Source organism: Galendromus occidentalis, unplaced genomic scaffold, assembly GCF_000255335.2.
Source record: "Galendromus occidentalis unplaced genomic scaffold, Mocc_1.1 scf7180000076944, whole genome shotgun sequence".
In the NCBI taxonomy this organism is placed as follows: domain Eukaryota; kingdom Metazoa; phylum Arthropoda; class Arachnida; order Mesostigmata; family Phytoseiidae; genus Galendromus; species Galendromus occidentalis.
The window spans coordinates 565,596-591,155 of record NW_003804933.1 but is presented as its reverse complement, the minus strand read 5'-3'; the positions used below and the strand labels follow the sequence as shown (position 1 = coordinate 591,155).

Genomic DNA, 25,560 nt, shown 5'->3' with positions numbered 1-25,560 from the left:
GCCATCCCGGTCACCCGAGACGGCGAACATCGAGTATCGCGAATGCTCGGCTGGAGAAAACGCTCAAACGCTCAAATGACCATCAGATCGTATTTTATCGACTAACCCGATACGTCCGGTGCGACGTTTGGTATACTGTCGCTCTAGCGCCGCATTCGGAACCCGATACGATTCATGGCCACTTTCCGCGGACACCTTGGTATCCTTCCAACGAAGCCTCCCGTTGGAATCGGAGTATGTAGCGGAGATACCTTCCGAAGAGAAGGGGCGCTCGGTGTGATTCGAGCTCCAGGAGCCATGGCCGAACGCCGGGACGGAATTCCGAAAATACCATTCGAAACTGAAATCGAAACGCGGCCCCGATCAGTGAGCGGTAGGACGTCGACCTGCAAGAGGGTGCTCCCGAGAACGGATAGGTTTGAACACACGCTAAAAAGTCGACTTGCGGAACGAAACATTGGGACAGGCGCGGGATCCAATCGAGACGCTCTCTTGGAAATCATCACATCCGGCGTCTGCTGCTCCTAGTTCATCTTGCCTCGTTCCCCGTCCATTGTTGCGTCGCTCCGCGTACCATTATCGTTGAAGGGGCTTGCAGATTGCACCCGTCGCGTCGCGCCGCTGACTTGACGTATCCGCGCTGAATCTTCGCAGAACCAGTACCGAGGCTTCGTTTGGAGATTTATTGAGCTAGCGCTAGCCCTAGCGGTATTTGAGAAGAAGGTCCGTCGCAGACTGCACCCGTAGGCCCACTGGACCCTCCGTCTGTCTTCCTCACGCTTTGAGTCGCCCGGAACAATGTGGTGATCAGACCATATATCATGTGGGCTCGCTTGGGACGGGATACCGACTTAATTGTAGTCCCGTATTACGTAACGCTTCAGCAAGACTAGAATCCTACAAGCCCAGCGAATCGCTCGTGGAACGAAAATCAGGCGTCATCATCGAGTACAGTTTCTCAAAGTTCAAATTTCTCCAGCCATAGCGCCGATTTGGCCTGGACAGCCTCCTGCGAATCCTCGTCGATTTCTCGGAGGGGCCTATACTCTTTGCATCCAGCTATCCGGCCCGGCCACATCTGCTGAGAATCATCATCATCTCATGTATAATGAATGGATAGATCTCGCTTGCAACCGGTCGCAACTAAATAAGTCAACAGTCTTACGAATCTGTATTAGTTGTGGCTAGTCATGATCAAGTCAATATCGTTCGTTGCGAAACAGGTGCGAATAATTCCGATACATCGCTCTCTTCCCAATCGGAGAGCATGTTGGATTATTCCCCGCTCTACGAGGAGGTGTCGGTCGATCAGGTGCCGAACCCTGGGGGCCAGAGGGGGCTCTCGGCCTAAGCGCAGCCTCTGGGAGTCGCGATTTCCGACTCACGCTTTCGAAAAATAAAAGAGAAAAGTTCTCGATGGAAGTGCCAGGGAGTTCTATTACATCGGAGGGAATATAATATAATAAAGAAAATCTGAATATCTCCTTCTCTCCGAGAGGTACCAACCTGTCCGGGAGCTCCCGCCGGGGAGAGCGAGATCTCCGCAAGGAGGATTTGCTACCATATTCGCGGCTAAATTATAAAAAAAAATTATAGGCTAAATACTCCGCGAGGCACATGAATTTTCGGTGCTCAATATTGCGGGAGCGCTCTCTAAGGAACTTCCTCTTTCTTGCAGGTGAGACATCAAGCTCTTCCCCGTCCCCATGATATATTCCCGAGGACCCGGGCATCAACAGAATTTGGAAACCTCCGTGTCCGGAGCCGCACGGCTATCCTGATCGATGCTTGAAGGATAGGGTCCCAGATCGGTCATTGATGCTGTGAAGATTTGTTTATTTTCTATCGGAGAACTATTGGGCTCTCTCGGATACTCGTTCAGAAGAGAAACTCTTCTCGGCTAGATGCGGATTGAAGCTCCGAACGCCTGGCTATTTTCGGGTTCCCGGGGCTGGGGAAGAATCTGACTCGCGGGGACAGACTGTCAGCAGACTTCCTTGAAATTCGAACTGCGCTTGACGTTTCAGTCCGAGTCTGGCCGATGTGCCATTCCGATGCCACTTTGGGGTCGGATCTCAGAGTGTGGATGAGGAGGGGACGCAAGACTTGGGAAAAGAGAAAAATGGTGCCACGGTTCAGGAAGAGTGAATGGAGCTTTCGGGGACGGGGAAGAAAGCTGTAATCCTCTTAGCGAGTGAGTGAAGCGGGAGGGAGCGCCCATAGCGAATTGGAATTCAATTCGTTGTGATCGACTCGACAACTTCACGGATCGCAGCTTTTCAAAGGCGCCGGCGTCATTCGATGTGTCCAAGACGTGAACGGCTTCGGTGAGGAGGGATAATTCGGTCAATTCCTCGGGATCGACATCGAAGGGACGGTCGCGAACGAATGGTGCGGACTCGAGTCGGAATATCCCTGCTCAATCTCTCAGGAGGCGTCACTGTACGGAAAATCGAGGAAGACCGGTGCGCGAGGGAACCCCTCCCAGAGCTTCTGGCCCACGCACTTCGACGTTCGACCGTATCCTCGACTCTGACCTGCTCGCCGCAGCCTCATTCTACTCATGTTTCATGTTCCCGGTCCTCCGTTCGAGTCAGCGCGGTCCAAGAGGAAGCGACGCTTCGAATAGGGCTTCTTAGGATTCAGAACTCGAGTATAGGTCGCAATCGTCGTTCCAGTCGCCTGCTATGATTCCCGGCTTCTGGTGTTCCTCCTTTCCCTGAGACCCCATAGGTAGATTATGCCTGCGTCTAAAAGGTTTCGCCGCTTTGAGGGGGAAAGGCGACCGCGATTTCTCATTCACGAACTGTCAATCGCGGATAGGACAGCGACACTCCGGAGAATAATGAAGCGCTCCTCTTTTATTCCTCCTCCCAGAAGTCGGAGCCGATCCTCGTTCAGACAAAGTTCATTAAATGGACGACGAAGAGGCTATTTAAAACGCTCTCGACAGCGGAGTGACGAGATTAAACGGCTCTCCCATGCGAGCCTATTTAGGAGCCGGAGGGAGTCCATGGAGGGGCCATGGATTGCTCCTGGCGGTCCGATGGTTTTGCTGCAGTTCGCTCCGCCTAAGGAGATCCAACGCACTCACGCCTTCGCATCGTCTATCGAATACTATGCTAAATAGGAAGAGCTCCAAAGACTTGACATGGGACCCATTAATGCAAGATCTAGCATTCCGAGGTCAGCGAAAGTTTCCCGCTCCATGCGTTCGCTTTCCTCGCTCGGAGCCGTAAAATCATGGGCGACGGCGGGAAGGAGAACGCTCGGGACGCACGCCCCCGGACCACGTCTTCGAGCCCCAGAAGCTAGGTCAGTCGATATCAGGCGCCGGAAGGGCTACAGCGCTCGAGTCTGGTGAAAATGCACAAAACAGGGAACGAGGAATCGGTGCACAAATGAGCAATACTCATCATCAGCAGGGAAGCCGGGCGGAGGTTCAGCGCACGTGATGTGGCTCAGGGGAACCGAGCCAATTATTGTTTTGCCGTCGTTATCGCTGTCGCGGGAACCCCGACTGGCAATGAGCGAAATTCCTCACTGATGGAGAAAACGCCGAGGAAAGGAAAAATGCCTACTCGGTCGAAGCCTATCAGCGACGCGCACATATTGTGCTGACGAAGAATCGGCCCCGAGCGCCGCACGGAGACTTGGTTGCCTTTTGTGCGACGAGGTCCCTTTCCGTGCCGAGCACTTTCTTGACCAAGACGGGGGAATATATGAGCCGAATGAGCTCGATCGGGGGACTCGCTAGAGAGATCGAATTCGCTCCGTCGACGACGTGTGTGCGTACGAAATCCCCCCCTAGTAATCGGTATGCGGAAACCTGAGCGTCTGCCCGCGAGGGCAACGGAGTATGCCAGGCCCGAAGGCCACGTGAGGAATACTTACGAGGCTCAGGAACGGGATCGATGCAACTCTATGCAACTCGTCTCGATCGCGATCCGATGTCAGAGAGGAATATCTGAAATTCTCCGAGGTCGATGCCGGAGGCGTTTATCAGAAAGTTGGACTGTCGGTAGGGCAAGGGAACGGGGAAGGCGGAGTGCGGGAAGGTCCCGCAAAACAGCCGAGGGGCGAACATTTCTCAGAGCTCGAGGCTGAATCTCAAGGTCTCTGGCGTGCCATTGACCGAAGGGAAAGCGGACCGAATTGCTCGCTTTCTCGCGGACCATTCGTGACAAACGCGTCTACTGTTCTCTTCGTTGTTTCTGTGGTTTCCATCGGCACCGTCTCGGTCACGCAGGCCAACCGTCTGGCCCTAATGATTGAATGAGGCTCCAAAACAGCTGATATGAGGGAGGAAACCCCGTCCACTAATCGCGACTCTTCTCTCACGGACGAGAAGATGAAGACATCGGACCTTCTTTCGACAGAGGATGTCATATGCCGTATACGGACCGCGGGCCAGTGCCTTATCTTCGTGTCATCTCCGGACTGCCGAAGTGATTCGCCGCAGTGAGTCCCGTCACGCCGACGATACCTGAGAGCAAGATAGCGAGAAGATCGGACGCGTTGAAGCTTCCACGCGTTCATCGCGGGATGAGCTCCGACCCTCGATGAGCGTGTGAAAGCTTTTAGGGACCTCAGCGGACAAAGAGGGTGCCACTAATGAAATAAGGCTCCAATATACTTCAGTACAAGGCCAGCCAGCGCTCGCCAGACGACATATATTCCTATCAGATTCTCAGTGCCTTAGCTGAGCGCGTAGTCTCCTTCGCTCGATGCTGCAGATGAGTAAGCCGGCGACGGCCGTCATCCTCGACGGTGATGTTGTCGTCCGGAGAGACTGGCTAACTTCATATTGGGAGAATGACTTGTCCTCCCAAATAACCTAAATGATGTCAGACATATCAAAACTATAACGAACGGAGCTACCGCGCCGATGACAGGCCGGGAAGATGAGCCCGACGATCGTTCGCTCGAAGACTTTGGAGCTCCTACCCTGGCCGAGGATTTATCAGGATGCTAGCGGTCAAGCCGGCCGCAAGGCGCAATGCGGAGGGCGGAATCAGACGCAGAGATCTTCCCGAGGTCAGGTTTTCCTTCCCGAATCGCACGCAGGACACGATTCAAAATCGGTGGCGGCTCGTGAGAACTTATTCGACTGCATCGTCTTCCTCTCACCATCTCCCGGGCGCCCGGACCCAATGACTTAAACTTATCGCTGTCGACGCAAGGGCTCCTCCTCGCAGGTAGGGAGTCGTCCATAAATGCTTGAGTCATGCCGAATTTTTTCCTGCTCTCGCGTCGTTATTCCTCTCTCTTCCGCCTCACCGTCTTCCCGTCGGTTCGGCAGCAGAGGCGCGACCTCAGACGGAAAATCGATCACAGCTTGCGGACTCGATGAGGGATGCTGCTGTAAGTCAATGACTTCATCCTCTCTCCGAAAGTTGAGGCGGTATCACAATTAGAGCAACCCAGAAATCGCGGCCCGGGACTCGACCGAGGCATTCGACGGCGAAAAAATACAATGACCTTCGCAGCTTCCACTCAGGACGACGCGAGGTCTCAACCTCGATGTCTTCCCTCGCCTGACGGATTTAATCATTCCGAACCTCGACCACAGCGGTATGAAATGTACACATAAGGTATGAGCATATTGTTCGCTGCCGTCGGGAGAGAACCGCTCACCGGAAGTTTTCGAGTGTTACTATTATCGCATGGATTACACACGACGCCAACGCGAGGGAAAGTTCCGCAGAATCCCTCACAACTTCTCCGACGCGATGAATTATTCGTGCGACGGAAAATCTCTCAGACGCTGTAAAACGAGCTTCTTGGCTTGCTTGGGCGGAGCTAGTCGCAGTAAGCAGGACTGTTCGTCCGGAACCGGCCGTGGCCCGACTTCACTCGACGAACGCATACTTTGCTATCACTTCAAGCGACGCCAGCGATCCTTATCGTCATGAGAGGCCACCATTTCTATCCATGGCGCTTGTATTATTTTTTGTGGGTACCCAATTAATCGTCGTGATAGCAAACGGAACTCAAATCGGCAATCCAAGTGTACGTTCCAACATGTGATCCGCCTTCGTCCCGCTATCAATCTTGCCCGAACATTTATATTAACGGACCGCAAGCTCACAATCCCTCGATCGAGGCGCTTCTTTTTCTCGCAGCCCCGCTCGAAGTCGGCGCGCATCATCAAAGCTCTTCTCTCTGGCCGCTGTGCATATAAACGGCGAGAAAGCCCATAGCATCAGTATTTTGCTAATGGATTTTCGTCTACGCTTTGGCCTTATTTATAACGATAAGAGCTTCGAGGCGGACGCGCCGGAGTCAACGATCGGTCCGTGAAGTCGCCGTAGCTGTTATGAGCCCTCCTTCCAGGGTCCGAATACAGAGGAAAAACTGTGAGTGCCTCCGGAGCGGGATCTGACTCTCTATTGAATAGATACAAAAGCTGTTTCCCCGAATTCCTCGGATATAAGCTCACGTCCGATAGGAACGCCCTTGGTCGCCAGATTTCTCCGGGTCTTTCACGAGGAGTGCAGTCTCGTTAGACAACATATGTTCGATATCGGAAACAAGGCGTGCTCCGTCCTTCCAGGAGCTGAGAGGGTGTTCGGTATCGGTCATTGTTCCCCGGCGGCCTCAATCTTGAGCGTAATTTTTTCATTTGGAGTTTCTTTTGTTGGAAGATAGTGCGAGCGCATTCTGCGATGTGATAATGAATTTCCCACTCAAAGGCTCTCAGCGTTTGCTCCTTGAGTTCGTTGAGTGACACGCCCCTTACGACAGAATGGTGCCACGTCGGCGCCCCGACCGCAATGCGAAAGTGCGGGAGCGCAGATAAGCTTAGCGAGAAAATCGCCGCCCAACTAGAAATGTCGTTCGTTTCCGGAGCCTGAGACTGCCCCAGGACCGTGTCTCGGCTCCTAGAAACCGATTCCGAAAGCATGGGACCGCCGCGACCGAGGATGAGATAAAAATATCCCAGATCCTGCAACGAAAACCAAACTTCCAACCCTCTGGTGCGAGCGGAATTTTACGGCCTCCCGGTATGGGATACTCCCATCGTGCCATCGCGATTCTGCAATGATGAAGTGGACTGGCCAGAGCTCGTTTCCCCGCGGAGGTATAGTCCCGCGTCAGCTCATAAACGAGTTCGACCGGGAGCGTCACCGGGACGTCGGGCAGAATCCGTCGCGGAACGCGCTCGATTTCAAGCATATTGAAGCATCTTTACGGTTTACGCCCGTACGCGGGTGCATGCGGGATATACGGCCGACTCGCGTTGTCTCGCTCTCTGTTTCACGACGCGCATACCCAGGTGCTACATAGGTTGTAGAGGGGCGGTCGTTCCGGAAATGGAATTATGATCGACTGCTTTTTAGAGATGTCGAGCCCGTAGTCCTGGTCAGTCAGACCTCGTGGTGCCGTACAAGCAACCGCTCCGCCAATACGCATTGATTAAGAGAATCGGAGGGGCTGGGGATCGGGCACGACTTTCGGAAGAGTCTTCTGTCGAGGCCACGGAGGGCGCTCCAGCTGCAAGCACCGAGTTGCGGGGGCTTGCGAGCAGGCCGCTTGCTGGCTGGATGGCGGCGGGCGAGTTGACAAGAGGCTCCCTGGCGGGGTATAAAAGGCCGGCGGCTTGCTTGATTCTGGGAGATCGAGAGCGCTTCTCATACAGGAGTTGCGCTACAGCTGGTCTCCGGCCCTTCACGCGGCATGCTGCTTGCGGATTCGTCCGCTGTGTATAGTGTTGATTCCGTCTTGGAATCCTTGTTATTCAGAAGTTGTATCCTTCAGTTTTAGAGGTGGTTGTTACGCAAATCGTGCTCGTGTTCGTTCGTTCTCCGTTGTCGAGCTGGGCCGCCCGCGACTGGAATGCGCCCTCGTCCGAGAGATATTTTATTGCACTCGATCTGAGACGTTCTTCCAGTCGTCACTCGCATCCCAACCCTGTATGTTAAAGTTTACGAACAACACCTGTATATGTTTATGAAACTTCTCTGGGAGCGTGCTCCTATTATTCTTATACCGGAGTGAGGGAACACTTGCTCGATTCGTATGTATTCTTGTTCTATCGGACGTCTCAAGACATATATCGTGAGCGGCTGAGCTTCGAAAAGAGCTGGTGGACTTCAGTGACGTTCAAATCTGCTATTGCAAGTTGAGAGCGACTCGTTCGGTGCTGCCACGTGTCGAATCTCCCGGGCAGAAGGAGACGAACACCTGATTTGACAGTGAATCCTGATGTCAAGTGTACAAACCCCTCGAGACTTTTGGTGATAAACCTCGTCGGAGAGATTGGATTGGTAAGTCACGGGGAAGGGAAGTACGGAACTCTGTCGAAGCTCTCTCGCGTGCTTCAACATCTGTCGGAGATTCCTCAGGTGTCTGGCACGTCGTCGGGCGCCGACTCTCTGAGGCTACGGATTACGTATGTGCATAGATTGGTCGGCTGGCGGAGCGCGTTGTCTGCTCTCGCACTTGCCTACGTTCAATTTTTCCGCTGCTTTCGGGCTCTTCAAAGTTCCACCCGACACATGACTTTCGACCCGGGATCGTCAGATGAAATGTCGGTGATTTGAGAGCCTCGTTCGATGTACTCGGGAGAATCGAAGGCGAATGCATCGGCATGTTCGTTCGGGCACGAAAGTCCTCCGAATCTGCTAGTTCGAGTGGACTTCTAGCCAGTGGCGTAGCGAGCCGGAGTGCCGCCCGGGGCGGTGATTCGAAATTTTCCGTTTTTTCACCGTGCTCGACGAAAATGCCGCCCCCGCCAGATATTTTTCCTCGAAAACAGTCCGTTTTCTGATGCAAAACCCCGAAATGCCGCCCCTAAAAGCTCCCTAGGAAGTGCCGCCCGGGGCGGGCCGCCCCCCCCCCCGCCCCCGCCTTACTACGGTACTGCTTCTAGCTCTCGGTGACCACCGAGCGCGCGACGGCGATGAGCCCCGGGGCGCCACCCCGGGAACGACATTTGACCATATTTATGGTATGTGATGGTCACGATGCGCCCGCGCTGGTGCTTCCTCCATGTACTCGCAATTACTTTCTTCGTCTGGAATGAAAATCTTCATTCTTCATCACCGTTCGTATCCCCTTCTGTTGCTCTTTCTACCGAAGCTGCTGTTTCTGTTTCCGTGCATACTTGACGTCGTCTTTTTGCTCCGCTAATGGTGAAGCGACCGCTGTGTTCCGGCTTCGCTCCATCGTTTACGGAGACGGTGATCCCAAGAACGACGTCCTCGCGGAAGATATTTCTGTTTCGGCCAAAGGAGTCTCCGTGACCTCCGTTCGCCACACCGAGGTACGCTCGGAAGAACGTTGTGTTGCTGTGAACAGACCAGTTCCGAGCTCTTGCCAACGCAGATGATCCCAACGAGGCGTCCGAGCGCCTGGTTCAGGTTATGGAGAAGTCAGTCCGATTGAGAACGGAGCAAAACAAGCCTCGCTTCGACAGAGAATGCGCTAACATCAAACAGCTCTGTATCCGAATTTTTCTATGCCCTCGGACCGTAGAATAATGCTCCTACGATTATTCGCACGCACGAACGCGTATGGAGGAAAGGGATCCTCCCGAGGTTTTTTTAATTTCTCTGTACCCTTGAAGGAATCAAGGAGGTCCTGAATTTAATGATGCTGTTCCAGAGTGGGTCAAATGCGGCTTCAGGTAGGAAGGAGCCGTCTAACTCTACGAAACGGCGTCACAGGAGGCAAAGGAGGATCGTCGCTTTTCTCCCGGGAAGGGGCACATTCTTGCCTTCGGGACAGCGGAGGGCATCGCAGCGACACTCTTATTCCCCGCAGCAGTTGACGGTTCTTGAGCGTTTCGACTATCGGGAGTGTCGTACTCCTATTTTACTGATGACATCTCCATTCCTTGTCCCCTCCATGATGAGCCATATTTTCTTATGGGCCGCAAGTGCGCTATTCGGCCAATGCTGGCGGGGGGAGCGGATTTTTCCAAGAGCCGCGACGCGTCGTTCGCAGTAAGCCGACTCAGAGAGAGCACGAGATTCATAAACTTCAGGCATAGAGCTACTCGAAGGTATCGATTGCTCGTTTCCGCTGAAATGCGTTCCAAGTATTAGTCGCCGTTCCGCCTTACTCCACCACAATAAAAACGATGATGGTATGCCAGCGGAAGCAAATATTTGCATGAGCTCCTCCTAAGGGTGCCTTAAACGTTCGACATGGGGAAGGCTCTTTTGACAACTAATTTGTCGACAGACCGGACGCTACTCCGATTGGATCTGGCTAGGTCTACCCGTAGAGCGATCATGGAGACGAAGCGCATACTGCAGAAAAACCTGAGGCAACTACTCCCCGTCGGGGCGTATCGAGCACGAGCCTCGGGGAAGAGAAATGTACTCGCCCAATAGAGTTTTGCGGAGATTCGAATCCTCAGTACGAGTTACGAAATCTCGATCATTGATTCTGACGCCCCCGAGGAATCGAAATCAATGGATGGAATTGATTACAGAAGAGACATCGCCGTGTCACTCGCTCCCATTCAAATAATCGTGCGGGAAGGAATTCGACCCTTCCGACGTCGAACCTCGCAGTCTCATGGCTTCCGAGCGGGGATCTGGCTCTCCGAGCAGAGGGATGGTATCAAAAGAGAATGGTTTTTGGGAAACGCTCGAAAGCGCGCTCCTCGAGTTGCTCGCTAGCTCGAGGAAGCTGCGAGTGGAGTTTGGCTTGTCGTATGTCCGGAACACTCACACCCGCATAACAGGCTCCGAATGCGCCCCCGACTTTGGAGGCAATCTCATGGCTGGCAAGAGCGTGTCGAGCAGACTTACTCGAGGGAAACGCATTGCGTTGATTAAGCTTCCCTCGCCTGCTCGAAATTTCGCGAATAGAGATGAATCTTCAACGAAGGAACAGGGATTCAAGAAGCAAGAGTCAACTGAGCGTAGCGCACAGATTGGCCTATCTACATACATTCGTCGACGGCATTCAAGCGTCACGTCGGAGAGGCCCGTTCTGCCAACCAACCGAGAAACCGGTCCGCCGAGTTTTGAACCTTGAGTTTGCTGTTCCGAGAGCCAACCTCTAAATGAGGCGAAATTTTCGCCCCGAGGCAGAACGAGGGGAAAAAAGACCGTACGTTGGAGATAGCGGGGTTTAACCCCCACCCCTCTACTCCTTCACGAGTCGCACGCGGCGTCACCCGCCGGGCTGTCTGGTCCTGTGGCCGAATAGTGTGGAGTAGAGCCGCGCGAATGGGGCCGCCGTACGGTGGAAACCTCGGATCCCGTCGCATATGGTGATCGACGAGCTCACCACGAAGCGTCTGATTGAGAACGATGGAGCAATTTTGGACCCGTCACCGCCTTACTCCCCCGCAGCGCTGCAAGCGCGCGAGCCGCAAACGCTATCGGAATGTGCACGTGCTCGTCGTTCGCGGCGCGACCAACATTCGAGCTCATCCGGGAGAATACAACTAAAGGGAGAGAGCGAGAGCCCTGGATACGGTATACATTCATAGACAATGCGCACGGGTATCCTAATCCGCGTCATTTCCGGAATCCGGAAGCTGACATTCATTGAGGATTTTGTCGAGAGTGGGCAATATTCGCGACTGGAGAAATTTGAATCTGAGCCGAACAGCCTCTCTCAGCGGAGCAAGATCGAGAGTCCGCCTCGGAAGGATTTCGCCCCCCCCTTCACATCCTTTGTCCCGGAGCTACATGCATGGAAATGGAAAGTGGAGGGAAAAATAGAGGGTGAGAGTGAGAGCCAACAGGTCTTAATTCGTGACGCTGGACGCCTCTTCGAATCTCGATTGACCCACCTGGGGGCGCAGAGCTTGACCCAGGTCGACGTGATCACGGAAACAATCGGGTTCGTGCTTCGGGACAGAGAACTTGTCGGCGAATGTGCAATAGCTGGGCAAAGGTCTTGGGTACTGGCCCCGATTCACAGGATCAGGAGGCCAAGTTTTTCGGGTGGGATAACTGGCTGAGACAGACTGAGCCGCTCGACTGACACCCGGCACAACGAGGTAGGGAACAAGCAGCCCACGCGAAAACATCCGACAATCAGCCGACGGACATGCCGCAATCTCGTTTTTGTGGAAAAGATCACGTTCAAGCAATCAGCATTGACCCCTCCGATACGGGGCCGAAGCGGGTGAAACCTCCCGGGAAATTCCTGTCAGAGCGACTCATTGTCTCTTCCTATCGGAACTTATCCGACCTCGCTTCCTGTTCCTCTCGACCTTTCCCTCCGTCAAGGAACCGCGGGTCGAGCAAACAGTACGGCGATCAATATCAAAAAGCCGCCGGATGCTCAATAAGTTTCGGAAAAGCGGGAGAACTTCCTCTGGGACACTCAGGACCCCCGTCCGAGATGCCAGATAGCGAACCAGAGCGCCAATAGTCCCCCGACCCCCGACGTGTCTGAAGATGCAAATCCATGTCGCGCCGCACGTCCGGTCGGCGGCGTTCGCTGCAGAAGCCTCTATCGTTGTCGCCCTCTGATGCGGACGCTCATTGCTGGGTATAGAACGCGGGAATCGGCGAGGACAGAGTTCCTCAGTGGGAAGAGCTCATTTCGCATGCAGCACTGACCCGGAGACGCCATTGAGACATCGACCGCCGCGTTTCCGTCCCAACAGCCTCTCGTTGTTGTCATCGCCGTTCTTGTCACTATGTGCAATCGATACAATGGATGAATGAACGAGTTCACGTACGCGTACAATGTCAGCGAGGCAAGCTACGGAAGCATGTCGGCATGCGTAAAGCATTGCAACTCGATGTCAGCGCCATTGTCCACCTGGCGAGAGAGGACCGAAAACCCGTGAATAGTCTGGTCCAGTTGACAGGCGACGCGGCATTGCCCGGAGGCGATTAAGGGCTTTGCATTCCTCATGATTTCGTGGTTCGGTAACCGCTTCAGCCTCGATGACGATTGATTTAGACAAAGTCCTTGGTTTGGCTCATGGGACTTGACGGGATTGTGTGCTCCAAGATCGATTGATCGCTCCGCGTTGACGGTTCGCGAGACGTGGCCTTCGATCAGTGACCTTCTCCTCCCCAGCCTGGTCTTGAATCGAATCTCGAGTTGTCCGAGATTTTGTGATTGATTGACTGATTGGTTCACGGCTTCACGGGCGCGAGTGGAGGGGCAGGAAACCTTCCTGATCGTGGCACAGTCTACACAATCACAGCTTGCGTTCCGTCAGCCTTCCGCACTGATGCCGCATTCGATACGGCTCCCAGCCCCTCCCTCCTCCCGATTGTTGCAAACGGATTCGATCAGCGCTAGACGTTGATACGGAATGTCACCTCAGCGCAGACTGCAGACTGTCCTCGGCTGACTGCCTCTCACGAACAGATCACCCTAGTCGTGACCGTGACTGTTTGACTCCTGTCGCCGAATAATTTCACAGCCGACCACAGCTCACAAGTGTCTGTCTAAAGCCCAGACCCTCCTCTATGGTACTCGTCTACTGAGATCGTCGCTAGCTCGCTCTATACGGAGCGAGCCTTATCCTTATCATCATCAGTGTAATCTTAGTTCGAATCGATAGAACATTGTAAGGAGTTAAGGAATGGATACTCGCCTAGACTCTTCCAAGAATTCTTTCACACGATTTTCAGACTTTCGAAGCTGTCGAGATCAAAGGGGACATGGGTAGCAAGGAGGATACGCCGAGCCCCTCTTCGATGGTCCTCGAAGCCGCTGATGAAACATGCGACGGACTACATCTTCTCCTGACGAACCAGTTCACCGCGGCCTTGGATAAAATGCGCCCTAAGTAAGTGTCTCTGCTCAAGCTTTGTTCAAGGAGTTTCGAGAAGCCCTGAAGAGAGCTCGTCAACCCATCAGCCGCCATGCAGGCTGTAATGTACATAGGCGAATTTCGCCCAAGTGAAGCCCATTCGTCGGAAGATCGCGTTGAACCATGCTGTCGACGCCATCGAGCCGCGGGCTCGTTCCCAAGATGTCGAGCGAGCCCTCGATTCTACGAGCTGTTCGACACTCATGTACGGCGGCACCCAGGCCGCTTTGTCGCGAGATTCTCACGCTTGTCGGTGTTGAAACTGACTCAAGTCATAGATTTCAACGTAGAGCGGCAGTTGTCTCGCACGCTTTCGCAACGATTCATCTGGAATTGTCCGACGTCAATATTCGCGCTGTCTTGCAACCACTCGGCTTCGAATTGTGTGCGCAAGCTCCGATCGCAATCGGATCCTATGTGCGAACTCTGCTCGAAATGTGGGCTCCAGCTGACATTGAGAACCTGGTCGATTTTTGCTGCGCCTCGAGACAGGGAGCGGAAACTTTGCGTGACTCGAGCGCCGGTATCTGAGCGAGCTCACCTGAGGGGCTGATTCGCGTTGTCTATATCGACAAGGAACAGAGCTGCGGTCTGCAGATGTTGAAGAATAGCCCAAGCATGGTTCATTCACCCCGATCCCACTCTTTCCTCCCTGCCAATAGTCGAACGCCTCTCGGACCAAATTTTGTCTTCGACTATAATTCGATCCACACGGGCGAGGTCGCATCAATGTGTGCGATCTCGCTCATATGGACTGAAAGATTTAATCGAGCATCCTGAAGTTTTGACCTCGCCGTGGCAGAGTCAAGGAGGTCGTGCTCTTCAAAGTGCCCAAATAGCAAGAATGACTCGTTTCCCTAAGAATACGACGCAGTATTCAGCAGAGGGGACAGATGGAGCTCGACAGGGGGAGAGACAGAGGTCGCTTTCGAAGAGGGCAGACCTCATCACTAGCAGATAGGTTGCTCCCAAGTCAGTTGCCACGAGTACGGACGAGGCGGGCGCACGAAGAAAAGACGATGGGGGTCTCTCGAGTCTGTGGTCTGCATGCATCTCCTGAAGGCAAGCGACGCAACAATAGGGGGAAGCTTTCGCCAGACTGGAGGGAGGAGGAACCGACGAAATTCCTGAATGAACTCTCCGGAGGGACCTGCAGTAATTTCCCCTAGACATGTGAGGATTTTTTCCCTCGAAACTGTTCTCCGCTCCACAGGCAAGGGCCCTGTTAGCCCTGCTCTCATTCTGTTCCACTAGCCGCAGCTGGAAGCTTGAATGGGTTGAAGACGGGTTCAGTTGTCTTATGTAGGCGGGCCGACTAGGCAGTTTTGCGAAAAGGTTTCCTTTGCTTCCGTTCCCCTCTAGCGAAGCGGAACCCTTGACGACACGTAAGCAGCAATTACGCCCAACAGCTGCGACACTCCGGTGTTACCCTTCGGCGACTCGCAGCGGAGCTTACCTTCATTCATTTACCGATCAATCACCGTTTTCCCAGGAGAAAATCGGCATGAACTCATCCCTCAGACGATTTTTCATCGATAAGTGCTCCCGCCAGTCTTGCTGACTGCGAACTTCCGCTCTCCTCGATGAGGAACGCATAACATGGGATTTTCGATCTGTCAGGACTGATTGCTTTCCTTAAGGGCGGGCTTCGCTGTGCGTGAGTTGTGTGATGGTGATGTGCTCACCGAGAAGCACAGGACGGAAAAACTAAAACATTAGTGAGGAAGGCTCCTCCTCGAGGCTTCGGGAAATACCGTGATTGAGCGAGATCTGCGTGCCTTGCCGAATGGAGGCACGCATGCATGTGTAGTTCGGGACGAATGTATGCGCATGCATACGAACTAGGTATTCGACGATGAAGCGCTCCAGGCTTGCAGATAAGAGCAATGGGGGGCGGGGCCAGCAGAGAAGCAAAGGAACTGTCAAGCGTCAATGCTCAGCGGGCGGCAGTTTCCCCGCTAGGACGTGGGGACCTAAGACGAATGCTGATTTTTCTCGCTTGCATTTTCCAGGGCGCACGACAGCATTTACCATGCCTTAGGCCAATCTACCATAATGTTCATGCAGGCCGTCCTCACGCTCGACATGGTAAGTCCGGATTCTCAAGTCTCCTATCTCTCGGCTCTATGTTCGGCAATCTCGGTGCGACCGCGTGTGGTGAAACTCTAGATCGAGGATCGAGTCCTTCATTAGAGCTCATGTTAAGCCTTGCTGATACATATAGTCAGCCGACATCATCAAGTCCGGCCTGTCCGATAGGGACACGGCAGCTGGCAAGTCTTCCTGAGCTTGCCCCCACAATTATGAACCTTGATCTTTCCCTCGGACGACGCGGGAAGGCTCATCACAACATACTTGACGTTCGAGCGAATGTCATGCATTAGAAGTATAAGAGACAGAGAATCTGGCTAGAGAACATGATCCCGATCAAACCATCTTGTCTCGCTTCGAGGTCTAAAGTGCTGCGATTCTCCCTTTGCGACCGAATCCCGAGTCTGAAGCCCATCCTTGGTCGAGACGCATTTCCCAAGAGTCTCTGCCTGCTTGTTCCCCACAACAGAACTCCTATCTTTTCAACGGAGCTATAAAGATCGGCGATAGGGCAAATGCTTGTTCTGAAACGGGAAACGTCATGATCTCTAAAATAAACTCGAGCGCGATTTTTTGCGAAATGCGTTGTTCTTCTAGACATGAGTCTTCTCAGATCAAAACTCGCTTCCAGGTCGACATCAAAGCGGCACAAGAAGCTATCCGCCAGGGCGTTGAGGTCTGTCAGCGCTATCGACGTCGCACGAGTGCTGTCTACAGAATGCTCATTCGACCCGACTATAATACGTACACGATCGAAGAGCTGCATGCTGAGCTCTGCTATGCCGAGTGTCTTCTCGAAAACGCAGTTTTGACTTTCGTAGAAGATCAATCGCTTGTCACCTTTATAAAGGGAGGTCTCAAAATCCGTTCGTGCTACCAGTCATACAAGTAAGTTCATTTTCATTGGCTGCTGCAGATAATTTTTTTATGGGATTTGTCCAGGGGAGCTTAAAATCTCCAATATTCGCTCGGCAAACACCCTCTAAAGATGTCTGCGCTCCTCTATATCTCTTTACCGAGTGAAACGATCGGTGTTCCGAAGTTCGCTCGAGGAACGCAATCCCTTGATCCTCCCGACTCCGTCCCTGCTGCATATGTTTACCGACGAAGAATTGGAACTCGGTACTCGCAGAAAAGTCAGTCGGGACCGGAAGAGTATCTCGACGATTCATATGAACATAGATCCGCCATAGAACGTCCGGCACTCTGGGATCGGAGTGAATATGGATCGTATATTTTCGGAGCGTCTACATCGTGTCTCGATGCGAGATCTCGACAGAGAACTTCCTCCGATCGATTCGACTTCCCTTGCGTCCGAGTTTCCTTCCCCGAGCCGCTCTTGGAGGAGAAAATCGTAGGCTGCGCCGACCCGCTCAACGGAGGCAATAGTTCACGAATGCTTTCGATTGGAGCTCTGGCGAATTCCTCGGATCCACAAAGACGCCGGCGTCGATAGTCGCATTGACGAGAATTCGGAGAAAGCGTTCGATTCGAATCTCTCTCGCTCTCTCCCGCCTTTGTGTGAACAGAGCGCGGGAAAACTGCAATCAGATTCCCGCGAGCAGCTTCCGCGGTAGTTTTCCATTTCCTCTTCTCCTACAGCGTTCAGGTTATACGGTCCTTATACTTCTTATTACAGAGAATGTATGCAGATGCTGGCAACGCGCAACTGGGAAGACTCCCGAGAGAAGAAGCACTTCGAAAGCGGCGTCCACATGGGAGTCGGAGCATTCAACTTGGTAAGCGCCACGAACGTGATAGAAACCAGTCCTGGTCTCGGAAAAAAGATCCGATTCGGAGGGGATTCGTTGGGAAAGCGGACAAGAAGGAGAAATCTCTCCCATTCACGCGTCGTTATCGGCGAGGAAATCGGATAGCCTTACATGTCAGGAATTTGTAGCGGTTCGTGTACACAAACCTCTCAAGTTCCCGGCATTCCACCGAGGAAAATGCGGCACCCCTGATCGTCGTACAGCGGATGATATCAATTGTCCGCTGCTGTCTGGCGGTATCTGTCTCGACTGCCGTCAACCGAAGGTATCGTACGCTGCCGGCTGGTACAGGGTTCTGAACGAGTCGTAAGACCCGGGGATGGATGGTCGCGACCCGTACCCACGCGACTGTCCGAAGAAACATTATCTCTGTGACTGTATACTAGGTGCAATCAGTGATGCCAATAGGGGCTTGATCTACCTCCTGTGCGGGGAAGAAGTCGATTGGAAAAATATTGCCAATTGGTTCGGAATATTCTCCAATGTACTGGAATATCCATGGGTGCCGGAGACAGCTGGGGGCCGAAGAAATGAGTTTTTCGGGCTCATGAATGAATTGGGGATCCCTCCCTGGAAGCTTAGAGGAGGGTCTGGCTGACGCAGGGCAGACCATCGAAAAAATCGATGCCTGGGGAGTTCAGCGGTCCAGCGTTAGGAAGCAGACTTTGAAGAACTTCCTCGGTGGTCGAAGTTTCCGCCCCGAAACCTAGGCAGCTGTTGACCAGATGATTGATCCGATTTCCTAACACCTGTTACAGATGATCTCTCAACTCCCGACTCGAATTCTGAAGCTTCTTGAGTTCATTGGCTTTTCGGGCAACAAACAATTGGGCCTCAAAGAACTCGAGATCGGCTGTCGTCAATGGGACACCCTCCGAGGACCGCTGTGTAGCATCGTGCTGATAACGTACCATACCTTCATTCTCTTCATACTCGGTGAGTGTTGAGCCCTGACTTCGAGGTAGAGCTTGGGATACTCGCGATATCATGAGCATATGCAACACGAACCACGCCCGGGGTTTCCATCGGGAAAAGTTTCCGTAGTCGAATCAGATTCGCCAATCCGAGACAGTGTAAGCAGAGACTTCCATCCGACCTGCGCTAAATATTCCCCCGTCGAGTTGACGGAGCTCTTCAGGCCTCCCGAAGCGAATTGCATCTGGAATAAAAGGGGGAGGGAGAGTGGGCATGGTACTCGTGTATCGGCTGATTCTACTCGAAACTCCCGCTAGAGGAGCTATCCATTTTGAGAAAGAATAAATCTGTCTGCGAGAGAGCGAGAAAGACAAGGGATCCGATAAGAAGAACACTTCGATCAAGAGATGTCTTGTGGGGAGCGAGCGTTTTGATGGGTAGAATCAAACAAGGCCGTGGGAAACATATTGGAGCCCGAGATTCGAATCAGAAATCCATTAGGTTGACGTTTCTCGCCATGACGGGTGCAGAAACGTTTGTTGATGTTAGATATTAGATGTGGATTCAAAGTCTTGGGAGCCTAGCAGGATGGATCAGCATGCGCTTCCAAATGTCAAAGTGAATTGATTCGATGAAATACGACTCTAGCGACGTGATGTTGTTCTATGTCCTCTCCCCCTCTCAGCGCCAACGACGGCGCTCACAAGTGGGCTCGAGCCTCGAAAATCCAGGAAAGAGACAAGGCTACCCCCGAGTCGAATTCAATGCTTCGTTCTCCCGAGGAACTCCGAGGAGATGGAAATTCATGAGTCTAGTTCACGGTCATCGTGCATGGAGGAGAACGAGAACGCGACGCGCTCCCGAGAGCAAAGTTCAGAGGAGCATAAAGTACAATGAATGGGCCTCATTGCTACACGAAAATGTCCTTAAGGGTATTCTCGCGGCTCGCATGAATATTGTTTTCGAGATCAGTGAATTTTCGACGTTGTGACAGTTTCTTCCGGGCCTGGATTCCACCATCTCGCTATAACTCGAAGATCGACTCCGCGGCGAACCCTCACGGGAACCTCAAGGGGGGCTTCACGGTAGTCCTTTCGCAGACCCGTTCCGGAACTATGGAGCGGGAGGCCGCCTCCTGTTTCCTCCAAGTCTCTCATCCAGCAACGATGTGCGTCCTGCTCATGTGATGGCATCAAATCATCATAGCCTTCTTTGTTCTCTTTTCTACTCTTGCGAGCAAACTAGACCTTGTTTAATACGCTCTCCTGCGACCTATTTGGGCTTCGTAGGCTCGTTCTATGGATCTCTGAGTCGGATTTGGGTCGTGACTCTCCTAATGTTCCGGTCAAGGAGTAGACCGATTGACAGGCTCAAAATTCTGACTTGTAGTATGTATGAGGTCCTGGAGCCGAACCATCGTGTACGCGGTGATTCGCGAGTGGCTTCGTGCCTGCGGTGGCAGAGCCCCCGCAGTTTCAATAATTGCTCTACGATGTTCGCTACACCAATCGGTCGCATTTCTCACGGCGAGGTGGGCTGGGAATGCTGCTAATTTGCTCGAGGTCGAGGTCGACCTCAAGGGCGGCTGAAACGGATGACAGCGTTCGCCTAAGGGACGTGATGACGGAAGTCTTGGTCGCCCCTTGTCCGGAAATGACACTCGCGTGAGTGCTATGCGAGCAGCACTCGGACAGCTGCGTGCCTCGAAAATACCCCTTCCTCCATCCCGCTCCTCAGGGTTGGGATGGGCTGGTTGCCGTCTTCTCACTAATTGTTCCATCCAATCCCGATTTTGCGCCACATTGCAACGTTCGAGCAACGACAGGATGATATGCCATAGTCCGTCGGCTTTCTCCTCGGCTCGATCTCAGCTACGGGTTGAAATGGCTACAATTCCTGCACGTTACCTTTGTACCTTCGGATCTCTCAGCAGCTGCCTCTTCATTGGCCACGGAATGAATGATTGTGCCTCTTCGACTGGAGATATAATGTTTGACGGTCTTGCGGTGAGCTGTGGGCTTTCGAGGAGGCACCGACCGAGTGCAGAGCTGGCTGGTATGGATATCGCCACAATACGCAGCTGACCGAGGATGGATCGGATTCTTCCCGATGGCTTCTGGATTCTACTGGGTACGGTGTGTCTCATCCATTGGAACGATGTTCGTCATGTCTGTGTGTGAAGCCGCTGACTGCCTAACGGGGAACCCCACTCGCTACTCCGGGAGAGAAAGCGTGTCACGTCACGCGTTTCGTAATTCTCAAATGATTTCCAAAAATGCGACTCGACCGATATCGGGCACAAACGTAGCTCGAGCTTCCGACCGAATGGGATCTCGACGACGATTGTCAATTGAACCTGAAGCTCTTGGAACGGATCCAGATGATGGGTGACGATCTGTCTTGCTTTGCCTGTTTGCTGATACGCTCGCGTTCCCCTATCGCTTCCAATTTTCACTCTCCTCCTACGGAGGGGACGTTGTGCAAAGCTTCGGAGTTTGCTCAAGTCGATCCTTTGCTGACGTCAGTCATGCCCCGAATCCGACCCCACTCGAAGTAATCTGGATGATATTCGCGTCAGTCTGCTCCATGTTTCTCGGAGGGCAATCTGATGTGCATTCGAGAATAGAAAAACTCAACTCTGACCATGGATTCTATTTGCAGGGTTGGGCGACGGAGACCTCGACCTCTCCCAGGAGCTCGTTACGGGACTGTTGAAGAAATACCCGAACGGAGTGCTGTCCATGTTCTTCCAGGCTAGACAATATCAGGTCCGCGGGTTGATCGACAAGGCGATTACGCAGTATTCGGAGGCCATATCCGCCCAGAATGAGTGGGTTCCTTTTCACTACATTTGCTACTGGGAACAACTCTGGTGCTACACGTAAGTTTCGCGCAGCGTATAGCTCGAAGCAGTCTGGTGGGCGGCGAGCGAACGGATACACGTCTAGAGAAGAGAGTATGTTCTTGCCATACGCATGGACATTCAAAGGGGAGAGAAGAAAAATACACGATAAAAATTGCGGGAAAACTCCCCGGCACGGTACTTCATGATTCTGGTATGCTCACGACTCATTCGGTCGCCACTCGTCCGGAAACGACCTTCTCTTCAAACCCCTGGGCTCCAGGGCGAGTGTGCCATCGAGTCTCCCCGCTCGGAGCATTGCCCCCTCGGGGGGGGGGAATCCCCGATCCCAAGAGATCTAGGAAGGAATCATCTTGACGCCGAGCATGAAGCGTGCATCTACTCAACTCCGAATGACCTTCAATCATTGCAGGTACAAGGGCGCGTGGGACGATGCCATCAGGACGGCCGATGTGCTACTCGAGGGCTGCCGCTGGTCGAAAGCATGCTATCAGTACATTCGCGCCTGTTGCCTCTATTCGAAAATGCTCGAGGAAAATCGACCGGAACTCATGGACGAAGTTATCGCTAACATGCGGAACGTACCCGGCTTGAAGCAGAGGATCGCCGGCAAATCGATTCCCATCGAAAAATTCGTATGCAAGAAGTCTGAAAAATTCTTGGCACAAGGCAACCGTCTCCTGTTGCCGGCCGTGGTAAGCAATTCATGCAAACGTCAAGCTTGACAACAATGACCGCACAAAGTTTCAATGACATTGTCTGAGGCTCAGCGAGAGGCAAACAGGGCCCTCTACGCCGCAGGACTCTCATCTCTTGCCATGAACTTGTCCAAGCGGATTGTTCTGGCTTCTGGATGAGAAGACCCGCAAAGCCATACCTACGAGCGAAGCGGCGGCGGTACCCACACGTGTGAGTGAGACGCCTCGCACGGAACGAGAACGGGGAATGGCCCCGTTTTCGAGTCGCAGAGAGAGTTCTCGTCGCTCTGTCAGAGCTATGTACACGCGCTCCGAGAGCTCCATTGAAGTTTATTTCGAACGTGGAACTACGCGCTACACACACTTTCTGCGCAACAACCGAGCGGTCGCGTCGTTGCCAGAGAAGGAGCACAAAATCCGGATCGATAGGGATCCTAAATGGGTGCTCGAGCTGTTTCGGATTGGATTTGCGCTTGGACGGTCGGCCGCAAGACTGTCGCTTGCCCAGAACGATGGGATGGATGAATGTTGTCAAGCCTCCACGGCTGGACCGATATACACGATCGGTCATTTACCGATCAAAATCTCGAGGGGAGACGTAGCAGAGTCTTGTCTAAAGCATTTCCACCTTACAGGAGGTTATGTACATGTGGAACAGTTTCCCCATGATCGGAAAGAACCAGGAACTCTTGCTCATGATCCGCGCTCAGATCGAGGCTGAACTTCCAAGACTCAAGCAGCTGAAAGGTGAGTGATCACTTGATTAGTGATTACGAAGTTTCATTCCGATCTCGCTCACCAATACACTCGAGCCGCCCGCTTGCCTTGCTCGTTCCCGGAGCTCTCCCCTGAGGAATGCTCACCGGGTCGATCTCAAACCTTGTTCGGGCATCAACCAGAAAACCGCTCTGACCAGGTCTCATTGCTTTACGTATCGGTTTCTACGGAAACGATAGAGAGCGGCGGCAACCCAAGTGAGGGGTTTCTGAAACTGGCGCTTATCTTTCTGTGCCTCTTTTTTGCAGAAACTGAAGAAGGTTGGGCTGACGATTACTGTCTGATCATTTTCTTGAGGGGAGTCTGCATGCGCTATAATGGAGCTTTCCAGCAGGCAGAAGAGTGCTTCAAGGAAGTTCTCGCGAAGTGAGTATCAAAGTTCGTCACTTGGATATGCCCACACGGCTCTTTCCGAGTAGGAGGAAGCGCTGATTGATGGTACTTTGAAGCTTGCGAATAATTTTACCTTCCCCCCTTCCAGTCAAGCTCTCATCAAGGACGACACCTATCTGCCTCCCTTCGCAGCCGCCGAATTGGGATTCTTGTACCTTCTGCAGAATCAGTTCGAGAGATCGCGGGAATACCTCGACATATCACGGAACAACTATCACGACTATCTTTTAGAATCGCTCGTTCACTTCCGCATCCACTCGGCAATCAAGTCGATGAAGTCTTCCGGGTTCTCGTCAACTCCCACAACACCATCTCCGAGCTCATCCCCCTTCCCGTCACCTATATCAACGCCCGTCCACCCGTCAGGTCAGGTCATCGGAAAGTTCCCGTACCTGAGCACGAGCCCCGGCGTGGTTTCGGTGGCTGACAAGTGTCCACTAGCCGCCGCTAAAGCCGTCAACAATAATGGCAACGTACAAACCACCGTTAGCGAATAGTCTGCTCAAGGACACTGCACGCGCTCACCGATCGATGGATTGATTCTATGATTGAGCGAAGCTCATCTGGTTCCTAAATTCATGCATTTCATCAGAGAACAGTCATCATGTAGTCAACGAGAACGGCCGAAAAAAATATTAAAAAAACACCGGGAATCATTAGCCACCTCTCCTCCGCGGGGAGGAGGAGCAGATAGAGAGAGAGGAAAACTCACTCAGCAATCCATGGATCTATTCCGTGCTAGGCGGGCATGAGCTGGTGGGCGGATTGACGCAAGTTGTATGTAGGAGCTCGAGATCTGACGTCAGCGTAATCGATTTCTCATTCGAAGATAGGAGTCAGACAATGTTTGAAGCCACCAAGGTGCCTTTTCCTCGATATGACTTGCATACCTATGGACACGTCGGTGGCCATATATTCCATTATTCGGTTCGAGGAGAAGCCGACAGACATCCGGGGACCTGTGGGGAAATAGAAAGAATTAATCTGTCGGAATGGAAATTTCATAGCGGCTTGTGAACTCCGGATGGAGATCCGAACAAGTGCAACTCCTGATCCATCGATTGATGTAGAGAGGGGTTTTGCGATTCTTCGAGTCGCACAGCAATCTCGGTAGAGTGCTCCCTCCGAGCCCGGTTTCGACATCGTACTCTTCTGATTGGGATTGGCCTTTATTCCTTTGATCTTCCTCGAAAAAGCAAAAAAAATTGCTGCGAATGCGGTCATATCTCTCGCGAATCGCATTCAGTCTTCGATCCGGGGCTGGCTCAGAGCGGGCACGCCGTCCTCTCTCTAATCGGGAGAGGAAGTACAGTATCGAACGGATTCTCTGGCGCATACGTAATCATACCCAAACACACACATCCTTCCAAGATCATTGTCTCACAAATAATCATTGAAAAATATCTTTTCTCGGAGTAATTTTTCCACGAAACAAACAGTATAAGGATTTCTCGGAACGGAGCTGTGGGCTTCAGGGAAGGCGGAAGCCAATCTGAACAAATATCTCCATCCTTTAGCGGAGCAGCAACGCTCCCAGATCAAGGAGACTCCTCACAGAACCTAGACCGCGCAATCGAGTCGATTAGCCGAGTGGATGCCTCCGGGCTCCCCTGGAGAGCCCGTGCAGTGAAACCAAAACATATGAAATCCGTCACGAGGCGAAGAATCTTAGCAACGCGACGCTCAAAAAGCTCGATCGATGGTGTTATTCCCGACCGGTCGCCGCAGCGAAGAGCTCCTGAGAGCAAGTGAACACCAAGTGAGCTTGAGAACACGCAACGCGAAACCGCGTGCTCCGGCTTAGCTTAGATGCTGGTCCGATGGTCGACACCAGTTTTAGATGAGAACTTCTGGTTTGAAGCTTCCGGTCGCCTAGAACGTCTGTGGGGGTTGCAGTAAATCTGTTTCTCCTGATTTTCTGCTTTCAAGCGACAGATGTTTGATGAAAGCCGCTTGTACCCCACGTCAGAATACTTACGAGTTTTTAGAGTGACGATTTCCTTTTTTTGCCGATTCGGTGCTGATAAGAACTTTTTCCGGTCGAGTCTCGCTCTCGCGAATTTCACCCGGAAATCGCGTCAGACGGACAACATTCGATCACTTCTTGTACAAATGATTTCTCTAATTCTGCGATGGTGCGACACGAGACGAAAATCAGCAGAAAGACGTGATCTTCATCAATCAGTATCGCGGAAAGTTTAGACGAGCCTCTGGCAATTGTGAGCCGTGGGGGTGATTGAACGTCCCGTTTGTTGGGGATCGAATTTGTGAGTGTTTTCCAGTTTTGTCGCTCGTATC

General features: G+C 52.7%; 1 protein-coding gene across 1 annotated transcript in view; it reads left to right on the top strand.

Annotated features, from left to right (window-relative positions):
* The window catches only part of LOC100904986 (tetratricopeptide repeat protein 39B), a 47,434-nt gene extending 23,198 nt beyond the window's left edge, over window positions 1-24,236 (top strand). Inside the window, exons 2-11 of the mRNA XM_003740438.2 lie at window positions 13,572-13,729; window positions 15,766-15,841; window positions 16,476-16,732; window positions 17,484-17,583; window positions 18,375-18,552; window positions 21,193-21,412; window positions 21,807-22,089; window positions 22,728-22,839; window positions 23,118-23,235; window positions 23,351-24,236. Coding sequence (XP_003740486.1) covers window positions 13,572-13,729; window positions 15,766-15,841; window positions 16,476-16,732; window positions 17,484-17,583; window positions 18,375-18,552; window positions 21,193-21,412; window positions 21,807-22,089; window positions 22,728-22,839; window positions 23,118-23,235; window positions 23,351-23,759 — 1,911 coding nt within the window. The 3' untranslated portion in view covers window positions 23,760-24,236. The remainder of the gene's footprint in view (window positions 1-13,571; window positions 13,730-15,765; window positions 15,842-16,475; window positions 16,733-17,483; window positions 17,584-18,374; window positions 18,553-21,192; window positions 21,413-21,806; window positions 22,090-22,727; window positions 22,840-23,117; window positions 23,236-23,350) is intronic.
* Window positions 24,237-25,560: the final 1,324 nt, after the last annotated feature.